General features: G+C 43.1%; 2 protein-coding genes across 2 annotated transcripts; one reads left to right on the top strand and one right to left on the bottom strand.

Annotated features, from left to right (window-relative positions):
- The first annotated feature begins 6,584 nt into the window (after window positions 1-6,584).
- On the top strand, window positions 6,585-10,489 carry LOC138636078 (b(0,+)-type amino acid transporter 1). The gene is given in 7 exon segments (XM_069723918.1): window positions 6,585-6,771; window positions 6,774-7,282; window positions 9,126-9,259; window positions 9,619-9,748; window positions 9,839-9,963; window positions 10,057-10,144; window positions 10,259-10,489. Coding segments are annotated over 7 exon segments (1,404 nt in total).
- Window positions 10,490-13,457: 2,968 nt separating this feature from the next.
- adprs (ADP-ribosylserine hydrolase) lies at window positions 13,458-17,189 on the bottom strand. Its single transcript, XM_069723919.1, has 6 exons — window positions 16,794-17,189; window positions 15,694-15,790; window positions 15,396-15,603; window positions 14,976-15,163; window positions 14,721-14,821; window positions 13,458-14,287 (listed from the first exon to the last, which is right to left on the bottom strand). Exons 1-6 carry the CDS (start codon window positions 16,978-16,980, stop codon window positions 13,905-13,907), a joined length of 1,164 nt encoding a protein of 387 aa, XP_069580020.1. The 5' UTR covers window positions 16,981-17,189; the 3' UTR covers window positions 13,458-13,904.
- Window positions 17,190-18,506: the final 1,317 nt, after the last annotated feature.

Genomic DNA, 18,506 nt, shown 5'->3' with positions numbered 1-18,506 from the left:
GATCCATGTTTGTGGCTTGATGTGCAAAACGTGCGTCTGAACATGGGTTACCTGTAAAAAATAACTGGTTGTTATCAAGTCTGGTAGATGTTTTCGACAAGAATTACTGCCAACCAGTCAAGTTGCAGGTGACATCCACATCTGTCCAGACTCGTATAACATACAGACTTTGGAGGAATCCATCCGATCACATGCTTTTCCAATAAGGCTGACTGATGCAGAAGTTGCTGTAAAGAAGCGACAAATTCTCAAACACGGATGTTTCCCTCATGTAGTCAACCCGACAGATCAAAAGATTTATCCAACGACCATATTTTTTTAAGGTGGATGCAATATAATGTAAATAAAAGTGGATGTCGCTTCCAGGTCTGAAAGATTTGGCTAATGGGGAAGTCCTTAAACTGCAATACCACTAAGTGCCACTAGGGGTTGGCGCCGAAAAGGCTCCATAGACTCCCATTCAACTTCTCTCATTAGTCAAAATTATTTTTACGCGAGTTAATTTGGTGTCGTTAGCTAAAGTCACTCCTTATTAATTTTCTTGCGGTCCATTTAAAAATATTCTGGTCATTAATTTGATATTTATTTGATATCGTGTCTGTTTGATTGACAGGCCTGTGGTGCAGTCAGGTTTATGCTATAGATGGGCGGGGCTTGGTGTCCCCGGATTCAGAGTCAGAGTCCCACACGCTTCTCGCCAGCTTGTCCAAATATGGTCACTTCTGGCTCTTAAATAGCGAGATGGCGACGGCCAGAATCTGAAGTCGTGGCTTCATAACGGCAGTTCACAAACTAATCGGGGCGTTTACCACTCCGACGCCCAAAATTCCGTATCAGACCAAATGTAAAATATGGTCACAATCTCCCCTTCTGCGATGTCACTATTACATCCTATTAGACATTTATGTGCAATTTTGTCACCATGAGCTTATTCAATTCTGAGTTACAGCCACAAATGTGTTTTGTTAGGTCACAGTGACCTTGACCTTTGACCTCCAAAGTCTTATCACTTCATCGTTAGGAGCTAGAGATCGTTTATGCCAAATTTGAAGAAACAGCCCAGAGGCGTTATGAAAGTATCACGTTCATGACAAAAAAGACCTGAAAGCACGTTTTCTCAGGCTTCACCTGTGCTGCGTTTAAATTGATCCACAACAGCTCTTTGAATGAGTCGGTGTAGTAGGTGCACACTTAGGTAGGTAAGAGGTTATTAGAGGCCTACAATAATGAGCAGTTCTCAAAAACTGAAGGAGAGTAATATTTTTCTACTTTACATGGACGCCTGGTTGAGGAGGACACCGAGGAGAGATCCGTGTTGACATCAGTGAAGTGACCATTCAGCCTGTTGCCATAGTAAACATCTTGAATCTCCGGCTCGCTGTCAGAATTCAAGTGCTCTTCTTGGTGGCCACCTGTTGCCCTCACAGATTCAGCCTTTTAGTAATGAAATAACTTTATTTATTTAGCCCTTTTTAAAAAAAAAAAAATTAAACTATTACAATGTGCTTAACGGTAAAAACCAAGATAAACCTAAAAAAATGCTTGCAAGAACAATTTTAAAGTACAACCTTGAATATTGCAGTAAAATATTGGGTGGCACGGTGGTGCAGTGGTTAGCACTGTCACCTCACAGCAAAAAAGGTTCTGGGTTCGAATCCGGTCCTGGGCCTTTCTGTGTGGAGTTTGCATGTTCTCCCTGTGCTTGCGTGGGTTCTCTCCGGGTTCTCCGGCTTCTTCCCATAATCCAAAAACATGCACCTCAGGTCAGGTTACCTGGCGCCGCGCTATTGGCAGCCTGTTGCAGCATCTCCCCCCTGAGAGCCCCCCTGCTGTAGTGAAGACATTTCCCCTCGGGGATTAATAAAGTGTATAAAATCAAAATAAATAAAAAAAAAGGAAAGAGAGTTTTAGTCTCAATATGTCACCTTGGGTAGCGACGGAAGGGGTTGGAACCACTTGTACACCCGTGCCTAATTATCTCGGGAAGTAATGTACCTCATAAGTGATTGACATGTCAACATTATGCGATAACTAGATACAAAAGTAAAAAATCAATTATAAAACTCATAGGAGGCAGTTAAAATATGTCAGAGTGGGAGAACATTTTAAGTAGGCTGAAGGTGAGGTCGCCCATTTCTGGGGCCAGAGTATACCATATCCATAAAGTTATGGTTATAGAATCTGGAGCCGAGTACATCTACATGCTGCGGACTGCCGGGAAAGTGGTGGCCTTCATGTTTGTCTTCAGCTTCGTCCTCGTCATGAGGCCCGCCAGTGCCACAGGAATTGCTCTTGGCTTTGCCGAATATGTCGTAGCCCCCTTTTACAACGACTGCACCCCTCCACCACTGGTGGTGAAATGCGCGGCTGCAGCTGGTATCTTGGTGCTGGCCATAGTCAACTGTCTGAGCGTCCGCTTGGCCACCGGCATCCAGGTGGTTACCATGGTAATCAAAGTGCTGGCACTGGTGGTGATCGTACTGGGAGGCGTCGTGATGCTTTTCCAGGGCAACACTGAGAACTTTGAGAACTCTTTTGAGGGAACAAATGTTGGTGTCAGCTCCATTGGTGTTGCTTTCTATCATACCCATAAAGTTATGGATTACTTTCCCAAGATATGCAGCTGATATGAACAATCTAATCTCATGGTTAATCATCAGAAGGTTATCTAGGGTGCTGCCCACCACGTACGATGGAACAACACCTGGCACTACGCTGTAGAGGTCTGTTGTCCTGCGTGTTGAATATCGGCGGCTCTGCAGTGTCGTCACCTCCAAATATAATTTACAGTGCTGTAATGTTGCAGTTATGGTATAAAGACATGTGTTTGTCACAGAAAGCTGCTCATCCTGGTTGTGTTGACATTTACTTGAGAGCACAGCTCAAATTCAGAATGCAGGTAAATATAGAAAAAGATGATTACATAAATTGATCAATATTTCAAATACAATTATCTTCCACAGATTCTGTATCCAAATTTATATGGTTAATTATATGGGCTGTTTTTTGTAGGTTTTGCTTCTGACATAGCGTAAATGATGCAGTGTGAACAGGACAAATCAAAAATACAGTAATGCTTGAAAGTTCGTGAACCCTTTAGAATAGAACAGAAATGGAATATAGTAGAAATATGACCTAAAACGATAAAAGAACCCAAATCAAGCAAATGAGAAAAAAAATATTATACTTGGTTAATTGGAAAATGATCCAATATTACTTATTCGTGAGTGCCGAAAGCATGTGATCCTTTGCTTTAAATGTTTGGTGTGATCCCCTTGTACTGTTGGATGAGTCCCGCACATCGGCTTTGAGGAATTTTGGCCCATTGCTTTGTCCATAACAGCTTCACCTCTGATGTTGATGGGTTTCCTTAGGAACTGCTTCTTTCAGGTGTAAGTGTCTCTGAGGAAGCAGCAGCTCTCCAACAGTGGAAGGTGACAATCAGCGACCAAATATGAAGAGGGAAGTTGGGATAATCGGAGCTGTGTCTTTCATTGCTGGAACCGGACTGCCGGGAAAGTGGTGGCCTTCATGTTTGTCCTTGATAGAGATTGTGCAGGACGAATGTAAATGTCTTGACGACAAATGACGGTAAGAAGGAGGTGGCTTTATTGTAAAAACAAATCTGAGCAGAATGACCTTAAATTTTCAGGTCATCCTCGAGGCCAAGAGAACGATTCTGTCACATTTGAAGAAATTCCACCCAAGTGTTCTTTAGATGCCATGCTCACGTCAATGGGACAAATTGGGGTCACTGTGACATGACCATGGACCTTTGACCATCAAACTCCAATCAGTTGGATTAAAGGAATATGGTGAATGTTTTTTGCCAAGTTTGAAGAAATTCATCAAGGCATTCTTGAAGTATTTGCATTCTCGTAAACAGTACAGATGGATGGACGGACGAACCGATGGACAGATGGATGGACAACCCTAAATGTAATGCCTTCCGCTACGGTTATCACTGGTGGGAAGGCATAAAACCTGGTTATCAATTAAAAGAGTGCAGCTGGAAGTTGTGAGCAAAGTCAAACATTCAGTCCACGCCTACGTTTTTTCACTGTTTTTAGTTGATTTCTCCTCCTATTGTTGACATGAGTCAAACATTACACGCCAGTTTATATGCAGTGAGCTCACTGCATGTCCAGTGTCCACCGTGAATGTCTCGGAGGAAGCAGCAGGTCTCCAACAATGGACGGTGACAAACAGAGGCTCACTCTGAAGAGGGAAGTGGGGCTCATCGGAGCTGTGTCTTTCATCGCTGGAACCATGATAGGATCCGGGATCTTTGTGTCCCCCCAATATGTCCTTTCCACTATTGGCAGCCCTGGGGCCAGCCTTATTATATGGGCCTGCTGTGGGGTGGTAGCCATGCTGGGGGGGCTCTGCTATGCTGAACTGGGCACGGTCATACCAGAATCTGGAGCCGAGTACATCTACATGCTGCTGACTGCCGGGAAAGTGGTGGCCTTCATGTTTGTCTTCAGCTTTGTCCTCGTCATGAGGCCCGCCAGTGCCACAGGAATTGCTCTTGGCTTTGCCGAATATGTCGTAGCCCCCTTTTACAACGACTGCACCCCTCCACCACTGGTGGTGAAATGCGCGGCTGCAGCTGGTATCTTGGTGCTGGCCATAGTCAACTGTCTGAGCGTCCGCTTGGCCACCAGCATCCAGGTGGTTACCACGGTAATCAAAGTGCTGGCACTGGTGGTGATCGTGCTGGGAGGCGTCGTGATGCTTTTCCAGGGCAACACTGAGAACTTTGAGAACTCTTTTGAGGGAACAAATGTTGGTGTCAACTCCATTGGCGTTGCTTTCTATCAGGGCTTGTGGTCCTATGATGGCTGGAACACTTTGAATTATCTAACTGAAGAGCTGAAACATCCAGAAGTAAGATCCTCATTTTCTTATTGATTTCGTTGTAATAGTGAAAGTGCCGACGGTCGTGTTAAAGTTGCATCAGTTGTTACGGATCATAATCAGATACAGATTAGCATGGCACGAGGTGAGACTACGATCAAGAGCTGTATATAAAAGGATTTACGAGATCAACAGAGTTAATGATGAATTCAGGTAACCTCAACTCAACAGTTTTTACTACCCTTACACAGTGCCTTTATCTTATTCTCTCTGATCGCTTCGGTCATGGCAGACAAAGAAGCTGAAGCTCTGAAAATAAAGCGGGAAATTGGGTTGATAGGCGGTGTAGCGCTAGTTTCCGGAACCATGATCGGATCCGGTATATTCATGTCCCCACAGTTTGTCTTGTCCTACGTGGGAAGCCCTGGAGCAAGTCTGGTGATCTGGGCTCTCTGTGGAGTTGTGGCTATGTTTGCAGCGCTATCCTACACCGAGATTGGGACGATCATTTCTGAATCCGGTGGAGATTTCATCTACATACTGAGGATCTATGGTTCATTCCCTGCTTTCTTTGCAGCAATTACTTTTATCCTGGTTGTCAAGCCTTCCAGCATTGCAGCAATGGCATTAAGCTTAGGAGAATATGCCTTAGCACCTTTTTATGCCGACTGTCAGCCTCCTCAGCTGGCAGTGAAATGCATTGCAGCTGTGACTATTCTGCTTGTTGCCACAGTAAACATCTTGAATGTCCGGCTTGCTGTCAGAATCCAAGTTATCTTCTTGGTGGCCAAAGTGGTGGCGTTGACATTCATTGTAATCGGAGGGATAGTGGAAATCGCACAAAGTAGCTCTATGATTGTGGACAATTTGAAAATTGAGAATGCATTTAAAGGCACTCAGTACTCTGTGAGCACGCTAGGGATGGCTTTCTATCAAGGACTCTGGTCTTATGCTGGCTGGTACAACTTGAACTATGTCACTGAGGAGCTCCAAAGTCCAGAGGTGAGATTGGAAGTGTCTGGATTGTGCATGTCTGTTTAAGAGAGTAAATGATTGCATTATATATGTCTTTTATTAAAGTACAACAATGTCTGTAGTCACGTGACAGGTGGGACTTTGGTAAAGATTGTGCAGGACGAATGCTTTGACGCCAGATGATGATGATAAGAAGGAAGTGGCTTTATTGTAAAAACAGATCTGAGCAGTTACTATTATTTCTTAATCTCATTTTGTAAGCAGAGATCATGTCAGGTCGATGCACAGACCGTTCCAAATAAAACTACGAGAACAGAAATGAGCTGGAACATATTTTTAGTTTGTCCTTGCCTTGTTAATACTGCGCAGTGGATTTTAATGTCACTACTAACACCCTACTGACAACTAAAGCAATAACCTCAGAACATGTATGAACTCTGAGCCAGCAGTAGTATTTTGCAGATAAATTCAGCCTCCTCATTCACACTAACTCCAACATTTTTTAATCCAAACTCAGACATTTCTGGTGTAAAATACGTAAAAACGGAAATAATTAAAAGAGTGCAGCTGGAAGTCAAGAGCAAAGTCAAACATTCAGTCCACACCTACGTTTTTTCACTGTTTTTGGTTAATTTCTTCTCCTATTGTTGACATGAGTCAAACATTACACGCCAGTTTATATGCAGTGAGCTCACTGCATGTCCAGTGTCCACCGTGAATGTCTCGGAGGAAGCAGCAGGTCTCCAACAATGGACGGTGACAAACAGAGGCTCACTCTGAAGAGGGAAGTGGGGATCATCGGAGCTGTGTCTTTCATCGCTGGAACCATGATAGGATCCGGGATCTTTGTGTCCCCCCAATATGTCCTTTCCACTATTGGCAGCCCTGGGGCCAGCCTTATTATATGGGCCTGCTGTGGGGTGGTAGCCATGCTGGGGGGCTCTGCTATGCTGAACTGGGCACGGTCATACCAGAATCTGGAGCCGAGTACATCTACATGCTGCTGACTGCCGGGAAAGTGGTGGCCTTCATGTTTGTCTTCAGCTTCGTCCTCGTCATGAGGCCCGCCAGTGCCACAGGAATTGCTCTTGGCTTTGCCGAATATGTCGTAGCCCCCTTTTACAACGACTGCACCCCTCCACCACTGGTGGTGAAATGCGCGGCTGCAGCTGGTATCTTGGTGCTGGCCATAGTCAACTGTCTGAGCGTCCGCTTGGCCACCGGCATCCAGGTGGTTACCATGGTAATCAAAGTGCTGGCACTGGTGGTGATCGTACTGGGAGGCGTCGTGATGCTTTTCCAGGGCAACACTGAGAACTTTGAGAACTCCTTTGAGGGAACAAATGTTGGTGTCAGCTCCATTGGTGTTGCTTTCTATCAGGGCTTGTGGTCCTATGATGGCTGGAACACTTTGAATTATCTAACTGAAGAGCTGAAACATCCAGAAGTAAGATCCTCGAATTTTACAATTATTAAAATACAAATGCTGGTTCTGTAAAGAAACTAGGTTCATGCCCTGTTTTCTTTGCAGCAATGACTTTTCTTCTGGTTATGAAGCCTTTTGGCATTGCAGTGATTGCAATTAGCATTGCAGAGTATGCTGTGACATCTTTTTGTGCCGACTGTCAGCCCCCTCAGCTGGCAGTGAAATGCATTGCAGCTGTGACTATTCTGCTTGTTGCCATAGTAAACATCTTGAATGTCCGGCTTGCTGTCAGAATTCAAGTGCTCTTCTTGGTGGCCAAAGTGGTGGCGTTGACATTCATTGTAATCGGAGGGATAGTGGAAATCACACAAAGCAGCTCTATGATTATGGACAATCTGACAATTATGACTGTATTTAAAGGCACTCAGTTCTCTCTGAGGAAGGAATGACTTTCTGTCAAGGACTCTGGTCTTCTGCTGGCTGGTACAACTTGTGTGTGTGGATTGCAATGGTTATTCTTTCATTTCCAGCACCACACTCCAGTTAACATGCTTTAAAATCAGGTCATCAAAGTGTCACAAGGGCTAAGTTCCCGTACAACATTGTAGGTGCAATCATAAGAAAATCTATTGGTTTTATTGCTGTAATTGTATCGTGCCATATAACTGTTTGTATCAAATATATGTTGACAGCAACATCAAGAAAAGAAGGGTTTTCACAAAAAAAAAAAAAAAGTCTGCACTTTGACTTTTCTTGAAGTTGCGGGAAGTTAATGAGTTGAAAACTTCACTCTATTTTTTGTAGATCTTGGCTGCACTTCATACAAACATTGATTGTAGAGTTTCCAAGGCCAAAAACATTTATTTACTTACCAAAACACCAGTGCAATTCTCCAATTCTTTCCTCCGAAAAGATGTTAATCTGTTTAGTTCATGCATTGGCGTGTTGGTGTGTTTTCTTTGGTCATGATATGCCGTGACTATGTGAACCTTTTCTTTGGCAATCTGACTGGACCAAAATGTGAAGTAAATTATTTTCAAGTTGTTGACAATAGTTAAACCTTCGGTGTTGTGGTGCCTGTTCTAGTTCATGAAGATTTACCAGTTTCAGCTGACTGTCTGATTAAAACACGAAGAGGACGAAAGAGTAAACACATCTGTGCTTGTGAAGACTGTTGTTCGATTTTTTTTTTCTTTTTTACAGCCTCACAGTAACAGAACACTTTTAAAATACTTTGAGTTGTTATTTTTGGATGAGCTGAGGCACGCTCCCAAAAACAGGATTTTGAAGCTTATTTTCTAATTAATGACGGGATCATTTTTAGACGCTCCGCCAGGAAACTAATAAGAAGGAGTGACTTTAGTTAAGAACACCAAGCTAACGCATGACTCATTGACTTTCTAAGACTATTTGAACTGGACTCCAGGTAGCCAGAGGCTTTTTGGAGCCAACCTCTAGTGGCACTCACTGGTATTGCAGCTGAAGGCACTTTTGCATCGGCCTCATTTTTCAAACCCGGAAGCTATGTCCGCCTGCAGTCTATGACTGTACTAAATGCAAGTGTACAAATATGTATTTCATAGTTGACAGAACCTAAATAATCACTCATTTTGAACTAGGCGTTGTATGTCACACTATTTTTTTAATTTGCACATCCTGATGTAACAAAGGTTGTGGTTAAAATGAGCTGATACACAGGTGATGATGTTCGAATGGTTTTTGAAAAAAAAAAAATCTAAGAATTGGGCAGAAACAGGAAAACGATACTTGTGTTTTTTTCTGAGCACTCGATGAGTGTTCGCTTCATTTTCAGCCATCGTGAAAGATTGTAAACCTCATGCTTCCTGTTTGTCCTCTGACACAGGTGAATCTTCCCAGAGCGGTTGTGATCGCCATTTCTCTGGTGACCGGCTTGTATCTGCTGGTGAACGTGAGCTATCTGACTGTCATGACGCCCAAAGAGCTCATGTCCTCCAGCGCCGTGGCAGTTACCTGGGGGTAAGACAACACCCGGTCCGGATGACACACACACACACACACACACACACACACACACACACACACACACTGATGGTTCGGCTCGCTGTTTGTTGTGGTGCAACTGGAGCTTTAATCTGATGACAGCTTTTAATTACCTCTGCCATCAAACCAGGAGGAAAAGCAGAAGAAATAAGTACATCCATTGAGCAATTTTGAACCAATGCTTATTAATAAAAGTGGTATACTCCTGACCAAATCAAATGGCAAATGACACATACAACCTACAATCTGTCGACTCAAATTGTAACTTTTAACAAAATTGTGTTTAAACTTGGGAAAGAATGCTTTTTTATGAGAAGCTGGTTTTTTTTGGACAGGAACAAGGTGTTGGGCCGGTGGGGGTGGATCATGTCTGTGGCTGCGGCCTTGTCTGCTTTCGGTTCCCTCAATGGGACGTTCTTCAGCGGCGGCCGCGTCTGCTTTGTCGCCGCCCGTGAAGGACACATGGTAACGGCCTCCCCACCTTCTTAAAATACGTACGATGGTTTAAAATGAAGTTGTTGCCGAGTTTTACCTGAACCTGTGTTTGTTTTGCAGCCAGATATTCTGGCCATGGCTCACGTCCACAGGCTGACTCCGTCTCCAGCACTCATCTTCACCACTGTGGTCTCTCTGGTGGTGCTCATCCCCGGAGACTTTCAGAGTATCGTCAACTTCTTCAGGTAAAAGTAGGACCTAGTTTTTCCACTTTTCTTTCTTTAAAAAAAAAAAAATAAAGAGGAAAGATGTAACCTTTCTGTGTTTTTATCTTACAGCTTCACTGCCTGGTTTTTCTATGCCATCACCCTTTTTGGACTCCTCTACCTCAAGATAAAGAAACCCGAGCTCCCCAGACCGTACCGGGTCAGTGTCACACACCTCTTTCTGATTTATTTATCACAACCTGAGAATCACAGCTTGTTGTAATGCCTGTCTCTCTCTCTCTCTCTCTCTCTCTCTCTCTCTCTCTCTCCACAGGTTCCCATTATATTCCCCATACTGGTCCTTATTGCAGCGATATTTCTCGTGCTGGCTCCCATCATAGACAATCCTCAGATCGAATACCTCTATGTGACTCTGTTTACCTTCAGTGGAGTTATAATCTACATTCCCTTCATCCATTACAAGCTCTTCCCGGGGCTGTTGACCAAGTTAACATTGTTTCTGCAGCTCTTCTTAGAGGTCGCACCAGCAGAGAAAAATCTTTGATTTCTACCGCAGATTTTAACATCTGCCAGATGGTGCAGGTAACAGTAATCTGCCGGAAGCGACAATAAGTTTTGTTTACATTGACTGCCTTTGAATTATAGCCGTCTGATGTGGATAATTTTTTTTGTACAAGTGCACTTCATTTTTCTATGGATGAGTTTTTTAGTACATGTTGAAAAGATTTTTTTTGTATGTGAACAGCTGAAATTTCTGTTATTGTGAATTTGTAACTTGTAGTTCAGTTTATTGTAAAATTTTGTCAGTAAAAGGTTCCAAATCAAAAATACATGTCAATGTTTTTTGATCAAAAATTATTATACAAAAAGAAAAATCCAAGTCTGTGCAGAAACATTTTCAACTTCATATTTTTCTTGAAAGATGAAAAATGACCGCTGATTTCAGGTGAGCAAACAGAAGCATCATCGGCTTCTTTTGCTGTTGCGTGATACAGAAACACTATCTTAAAGAGATACTTAAGTTTTTTTCCAAATGCAAGTTGAGAAAAAGCACCACAAACCGAATGCCTAATAATTAGCTGCAGTTTATTTGACTGAAGCAGGGAAAACAACATCGCAGCTTCTCAAGTGCATACAACAAAAACTGCAGCATCCTAAACAGTCACTGTTTTAAATACTGTATATTATAGTTTTAATTGAGCTGTATGATATGATTTCAGTAAAATAAAGCATCAGAAGCAGTGCTGTGTAATAGAAATCAACGTTTTTTTTTTTTTTTAGCAGCCGCATGGATCGATGGATGGCAGCGTGAGTCGGTCAGTCACACACATGCTCAAACTGAAATATCTTATCAGCTGCTGGATGGTTTGACGTGAGAAATTTGTGTTTCCCAGAAGGATGAACTCTGACTTTTCCCTTTGACAACAAGACTCAATATTTTGGACTTTTATAGCGTAATAGAAGAATATTGGATGTATCGTAAAAAAAGTTGATGCACACATTTACAGTGGGGCAAAAAAGTATTTAGTCAGCCACCAATTGTGCAAATTCTCCCACTTAAAAAGATGAGAGACGCCTGTAATTTTCATCACAGGTACACTTCAACTATGAGAGACAAGAATGGGGGGAAAGAATCCAGGAAATCACATTGTAGGATTTTTAATGAATTAATTGGTAAATTCCTCGGTAAAATAAGTATTTGGTCACCTACAAACAAGCAAGATTTCTGGCTCTCACAGACCTGTAACTTCTTCTTTAAGAGGCTCTTCTGTCCTCCACTCATTACCTGTATTAATGGCACCTGTTTGAACTTGTTATCAGTATAAAAGACACCTGTCCACAACCTCAAACAGTCACACTCCAAACTCCACTACGGCCAAGACCAAAGAGCTGTCAAAGGACACCAGAAACAAAATTGTAGACCTGCACCAGACTGGGAAGACTGAATCTGCAATAGGTAAGCAGCTTGGTGTGAAGAAATCAACTGTGGGAGCAATTATTAGAAAATGGAAGACAAACAAGACCACTGATAATCTCCCTCGATCTGGGGCTCCACGCAAGATCTCACCCCGTGGGGCCAAAATGATCACAAGAACGGTGAACAAAAATCCCAGAACCACACGGGGGGACCTAGTGAATGACCTGCAGAGAGCTGGGACCAAAGTAACAAAGGCTACCATCAGTAACACACTACGCCGCCAGGGACTCAAATCCTGCAGTGCCAGACGTGTCCCCCTGCTTAAGCCAGTACATGTCCAGGCCCGTCTGAAGTTTGCTCGAGAGCATTTGGATGATCCAGAAGAGGATTGGGAGAATGTCAGATGGTCAGATGAAACCAAAATAGAACGTTTTGGTAAAAACTCAACTCGTCGTGTTTGGAGGAGAAAGAATGCCGAGTTGCATCCAAAGAACACCATACCTACTGTGAAGCATGGGGGTGGAAACATCATGCTTTGGGGCTGTTTTTCTGCAAGGGGACCAGGACGACTGATCCGTGTAAAGGAAAGAATGAATGGGGCCATGTATCGTGAGATTTTGAGTGAAAACCTCCTTCCATCAGCAAGGGCATTGAAGATGAAACATGACTGGGTCTTTCAGCATGACAATGATCCCAAACACACCGCCCGGGCAACGAAGGAGTGGCTTCGTAAGAAGCATTTCAAGGTCCTGGAGTGGCCTAGCCAGTCTCCAGATCTCAACCCCATAGAAAATCTGTGGAGGGAGTTGAAAGTCCGTGTTGCCCAGCGACAGCACCAAAACATCACTGCTCTAGAGGAGATCTGCATGGAGGAATGGGCCAAAATACCAGCAACAGTGTGTGAAAAGCTTGTGAAGACTTACAGAAAACGTTTGACCTCTGTCATTGCCAACAAAGTATTGAGATGAACTTTTGTTATTGACCAAATACTTATTGTCCACCATAATTTGCAAATATATTCTTTAAAAATCAGACAATGTGATTTTCAGGAATTTTTTTTCTCATTCTGTCTCTCATAGTTGAAGTGTACCGATGATGAAAATTACAGGCGTCTCTCATCTTTTTAAGTGGGAGAACTTGCACAATTGGTGGCTGACTAAATACTTTTTTGCCCCACTGTATGTCGTTCTGTGGATGGTTGAAATGTTTTTAATCCAATACGATGGCTCGCGATTTAAGCTTTTGATACCTGCAGAGTTAACTGTCTTTCTCATCCACATTGGCTGTATATTGTGTTTAGTGCTGGTTAGCAAATGTAAGCATGCTAATATGCTAAACTGAGAATTTCAACAAGGTAAACACGGCACTTGGTAAAAATGAGCATTTTGAGCACATTACCGTGCCGATGTTAGCATTTAGCTCAAAGTGCTACTTGCAGTTTGTCTGATGGGTATTTTGTTTTATCTTCATCCACCTCATTGCAGAAGTTCAACTGGACTAGAAGATCAGTAATGAGACATCTCGGTAAAATGAACCTTTGGGGAAACTTAAGCTGCTTTTGGGGTCTTTAAGTCAAAACACTCATACAGGTGTGTGAATTAGAAAAAAAAAAAGTTTATTAAATAATTATTATTCATCAAAGGGATCAAACAAGACATGGCCAATTGATAGTGCAACTTTCACAAGACAAAAGATTGTTCAGCACAAAACGGGGAGGAACAAGGAAGAGAGTGTTCAATGCAGCGAGTGCATACGAAGACAAAATGTCTCTGACTGGATTTTAAAGTAGTTTGTCCGACGCGATAGTGTCACATTCTCAAAATAAGGAATTAGTGGGATTTTGTTTTGTTCAGCTTTAATGTGTTCTTACTCAACAGTTTGGAAACACTTTTCAACTGTAAGTTTAAAGGTTTAATACCAGCTGGGTCCAAACCCCCCCCCACCCCCCACCCCAAAAAAAAGAGTCTGAAACTGAAAATGTCATCTCTAATATATGTGTGTGTGTGTGTGTGTGTCCTTCTGTCGTACTCCAGTGGAGGCATCACTCTGCTCCAGTTTTCTTCTCTGTGCCGTTTGAACCGTTTTCAGATCTGTCCTCGCGGCTCCTCTCCCCCGCCTCACTCCTGCCCCCCTGAGACAACTGGTGGTACAGCATGTGGAGCCGCGCCGCGTTTATATCCGCGTCCTCCGCGCCCTCGCAGCACTTCATCCAGGACTGAGGAACGGCCTCGATACCGTAGTGGGCCCCGGCGATGGCCCCGGCCATGCAGGCTATGGTGTCGGTGTCCCCTCCCAGGGCCAGACTGTACGCTATTGTCCTCTCCAAGCCGCCGTAGCTCTCTGGAAGACATTCCCGGGGCTGCAGGCAGTGGAGGACGCAGAAGATGGCAGTGGGGACTGAGTGGAGCGCTGCGATGCCGTTACCTAGGAAACAAAGACAGGAAATGGTGAGAAAAAAAGAGAGAGAAACAAACTGGAGTGAAATCTGTTAAAATGGTCGGTTACTTGGCGAGCTCGAGTTGAGACATACATAAGTTATTGAAAAAAAATCTATTTGCTGTCTCCAAATAAAAGTTGAAGCCAAGATCTGAAATATAATTTTTCATCCTATCACTTAATTTTTGATGTTATTTATAGCCAGAATTTCTTCTTCTGTGGCCATTTGATGTATTTAAGCTCATTTAGCAGTTTGCATTGTCAGTGGCAGACTCCACCATTTCAAGTCTTGTGATTGTGTCAGTGGAAACACAGCTGCATCAGTACAAGCGAGGTATAAGTGCAGCTACTTTTTATTCATAAAGACAAGACATACAAACCAGAAATGTTGAGATAAAGTCAAAGACGAAGAGACACTGACCGAGTTCGGAGATGACTTCCTCTATGCTGACTTTGCTCCGGTCCATCAGGTCTTTCACTCTGTGAAGACGCTCACAGAAAGGTTTGTCTGCTTCTTTTAGGCTGCAAAGACACATCACGTTAAATTGGATCTTTCAGAGGGAAAATACATTTCTTTCATTTCCTGTCAGTGAATCTTAATATTTCAGATTATATTCTAACTTCCTCAGACAGACATGATTAGATCAGATCTGTACTTCATTCACACACTGCTCACATTCTGGCATCGTTGCGAGCCGCCTCGTCGCCCTCCACCTCCTCCATCTCTGTGATCAGCCTGATGATGAACTGTTGGGGAAAGTCCAGCGCCCCCCGCAGGGAGAGGTGCACAGCCAACGCCTGCAGCACTGCCCCGTTGTAGCCCAGAGAGCAGGAGTGCGTCAGCATGGCGCCCAGACGGGCGAACTGCAGAGGAAAAGAGAAGGAACTCGGTTTATATCCAGACACTTTCATAAACACCGCGGGAACAAATAAATCACCAAAATGTCATCAAACTTTGGGTTAAAGAGAAATCAGTGTTCATGGATGTAGTCAATTGAAACACTATAAAAAATTTTTTTTTAAAAAGGGTCTAAAAGCAGCATAAACAAGTGATTGTGATTGAAAAGTCAAGAATGTGTTGTTGTTTTTATTTTACCTTTTGTACTTCAGCCAGTTCAGGAAAAGCCAGCGCGAAGGGGGCGGCCCTCATGGCCCCTCCGTTCCCGAAGGAGCCCCGGCCGTTGAACTGGTCCCTGGCCGGCTGGTACATGTCGCTGAGCTGCGGGGAGGAGAGCTTCTTCAACACTTGGATCACACCAGAACCGTAACCACGACCCGGCGACGCGCGGTACTCCTTAGCAAACCTGAAGGCGGTGAGAAACAAGGGCTTCAGTTGTTGACATCATAACACGCCTTCATGTTGATGTCGAGTCAGCAGCGTGCCTTCGTCTTACCTGCGAGCCATGTCGCGCTCATCGAAGCCGGCCCGGGTGAGGAGAGACTGAACCACGCAACGTGCCATTGCGGTGTCGTCACTGTATTCAAGGATAGCTAACACACACACACACACACACACACACACACACACACAGGTCATTAAATCACAGTAGACTGAAGCGACTCTGATTACATGTCTGATTTTAAAAGAACCTTTTTGACCGAGATTATTGCCCCAGTTTGATGTCAGAAATCTCCTGAGGTAGAAGAAGTATTCAGGTCCGTTACCAAAAGAATCAAAGATTTAGAGGAATGTATTGGCAGTAAAAAGGTAGAGTGGGTTGCACACTAATCAGAAGGTTGGTGGTTCAATCCCCAGTTGAAATCTGTAAAACCTCACTGCAAGATGCCACTAAATCCTTCCCACTGATCCTTTCAGTTAAAGTACCAAGACAGCAAGTAAAAGATCTGCATGAAAACTCTTACTGAAAGTAAAAGTACTGTAACTTTTAGCAGCAAAATGTAGTTAAAGTATTAAAGTAAAAGTGCTAGTTTTGGTCCCTCAGTGATGTATTATTATATACGACATCATTAGATGATTAATACTGTTGGAGCTGCTGCAGGTGGAGCCAGTTTGAACTATAATTTTGCATCCAGGGACAGCAGACAAATCCTGAGGGCTCGTCAGTGATTACTGGGAGAAGAAAGAGGAAAATATAGCTCTCGTGCACAAGTTTCTGGACTTTTTTCTGTAATATTTGATGACATATTTGACCATTTAAACCTTTTTATATATATATATATATAAAACCATGTGAGAGGTTTTTAAATCCCAATTTGGTGGAGCAGTTAACAACACCTGAAATGTGACCCCCCCCCCCCCCACCCCCCAACTACACACTGGAAAACACAGGTTTCATCTTCCACATTGTTGTATTTTAAACCAACGTGTCAAATCTCCTTCTGAAAAGCAACTGAAGCCGTCTATCAATGCAGTGGAGTAAGAAAAGTACAATATTCCCCTTCGGATTAACGAGCAAAGTAGCTCGCAGGCTCTTGCAGGGCAGCTTTGCACCCAGTTAGTGGAGAGCAGAGGGCCGGTGAGGAGCTCGCTCACCGTTTCCTTTACTTTCGTCGTCCAGGCTGTTCAGGTGCTGCAGCACGCTCTCCATGGGAACCTCCTCCGCCCCTTCAAACTCTCCGCCGACGCAGTCTCCAAGCACAGCGGCCACCAGCGCTCCCCTGAACCGGGACAAAGACGCCGGGCCCCCCGCTGCCGCCGCTCTCGCTGCCGTCATTGCCATTCATCCGCCGGTGGAGACACTGCAAACCTACGCCGAGGGAAAAAAAAAAGTGTTCGCTGGTCCGCCAGACCAGACTATCAGACAGCTTTACGGGATGGGTGCAATGCAAGTGACAACAACAACAACAACAACAACAAATGTCGACTCGACTCTCCCTCTTCGCTGCTTCCTGAAAACGCCGTGATGCCCGTTTTACCCCCGCTGAAAGGTTCGGGGCGTCACGCATAGAAATACAGTAAACAGAAGAGGGCTGTCATTGAGAGACGGCATGCAGCCTGTTCTGCTTTACGTATTTCTAAACAGGGGAAATTAACGGGATACCGAAGCGTGTATAATAGACGCGCATGAACTTTATGAAACGTGGTCCGGTTATTAGAATTGGTTTCTAATGGGGACTCGCTGGATACGGCTGACTGTCTTGCCGCACAGATCAAATTTACTTCATTAAAACAATTCAAATCTTTTTTTTTTTTTTTTTTTTTTTCCTAAAAACGGCATAACGTATAAAAAAATATTTAACCTAGAACTGGGGATGTTGTCAATACTACTACTACTACTAAATACTTTAACATTTTCAGTAATATTTTTAAAAATTAAACATAGGCTTCCTTAAACAGTTAAATATAATATAGGCATTTGTCTCGAAGGCGAGTATAAAACGATGGTATTTTGCGCAAATATACAAACTTTACGGTAGAGCCATCCATCTGTTAGGATCGCCCCCTGCTGGACAGGAGTGTTAATCATGATTGACACCGTTAGGGGGGGAAATAGTGGCTGACTTTGATTTAACGTTATGATTCATAACTAAATGTAGAATCCTGAAACTGAAGACAGGACAGTGGACATCTATCTGCACCTATAATAATAATAATAATAATAATAATAATAATACACACTATGCATCTTGTTTAGGTCCGTGCTGGTAATTAAGTGCGTTGTTGATTGACAGTCGCGTGTCAAATTTGTGGGGACAGGATAGCTGGAGGATGTGGACGTCGTTGCAAAACGTGAAACAACTGCATGTCATTTCTCTACGTTAAGAAATGCAGCGGTTTTTAATTTAATTTTTTTATTTTTACAGTCAGTACCGTATTGACCCGAGTAAAGGAGCACGCTAAATTCTGTCAGGTTAGGTTAGGTAGTTACTTTATTAATCCCCGAGGGGACATTTGTTTTCGCTACAGAAGCAATAAGATAATAAGATAATAATAGAAAAGCAATAAAATAGCAGTTAAAAAAAATATATATATAAGATGCAGTGTTTACATATATGTTCTGGGAAAAAGTGCTGAGGAGAGGATCAGGAAACAATATCAGCTAGACTACACGTGTACAACTCAGTTTACAATTTTAATTCTTGCACGTTTTTATCAGTGATAAATATCCCAATATTAGTTTCAGGAGTAAAAAAATAAATTAAAATAAAAAATAAATAATTAAAAAAAAAAAAAAAAAAAAAAAAAAAAAAGGTGCGCACTATCCAAAACTTACGGTAGCGTTAACCAACCCCGGCCTTTTTTTTT

The sequence above is a fragment of the Brachyistius frenatus genome, unplaced genomic scaffold, assembly GCF_029030835.1.
Source record: "Brachyistius frenatus isolate BFR_SWC_R1_liver_20210118 unplaced genomic scaffold, ASM2903083v1 Contig_350, whole genome shotgun sequence".
In the NCBI taxonomy this organism is placed as follows: domain Eukaryota; kingdom Metazoa; phylum Chordata; class Actinopteri; family Embiotocidae; genus Brachyistius; species Brachyistius frenatus.
This window is presented reverse-complemented; position numbering and strand designations above follow the sequence as displayed.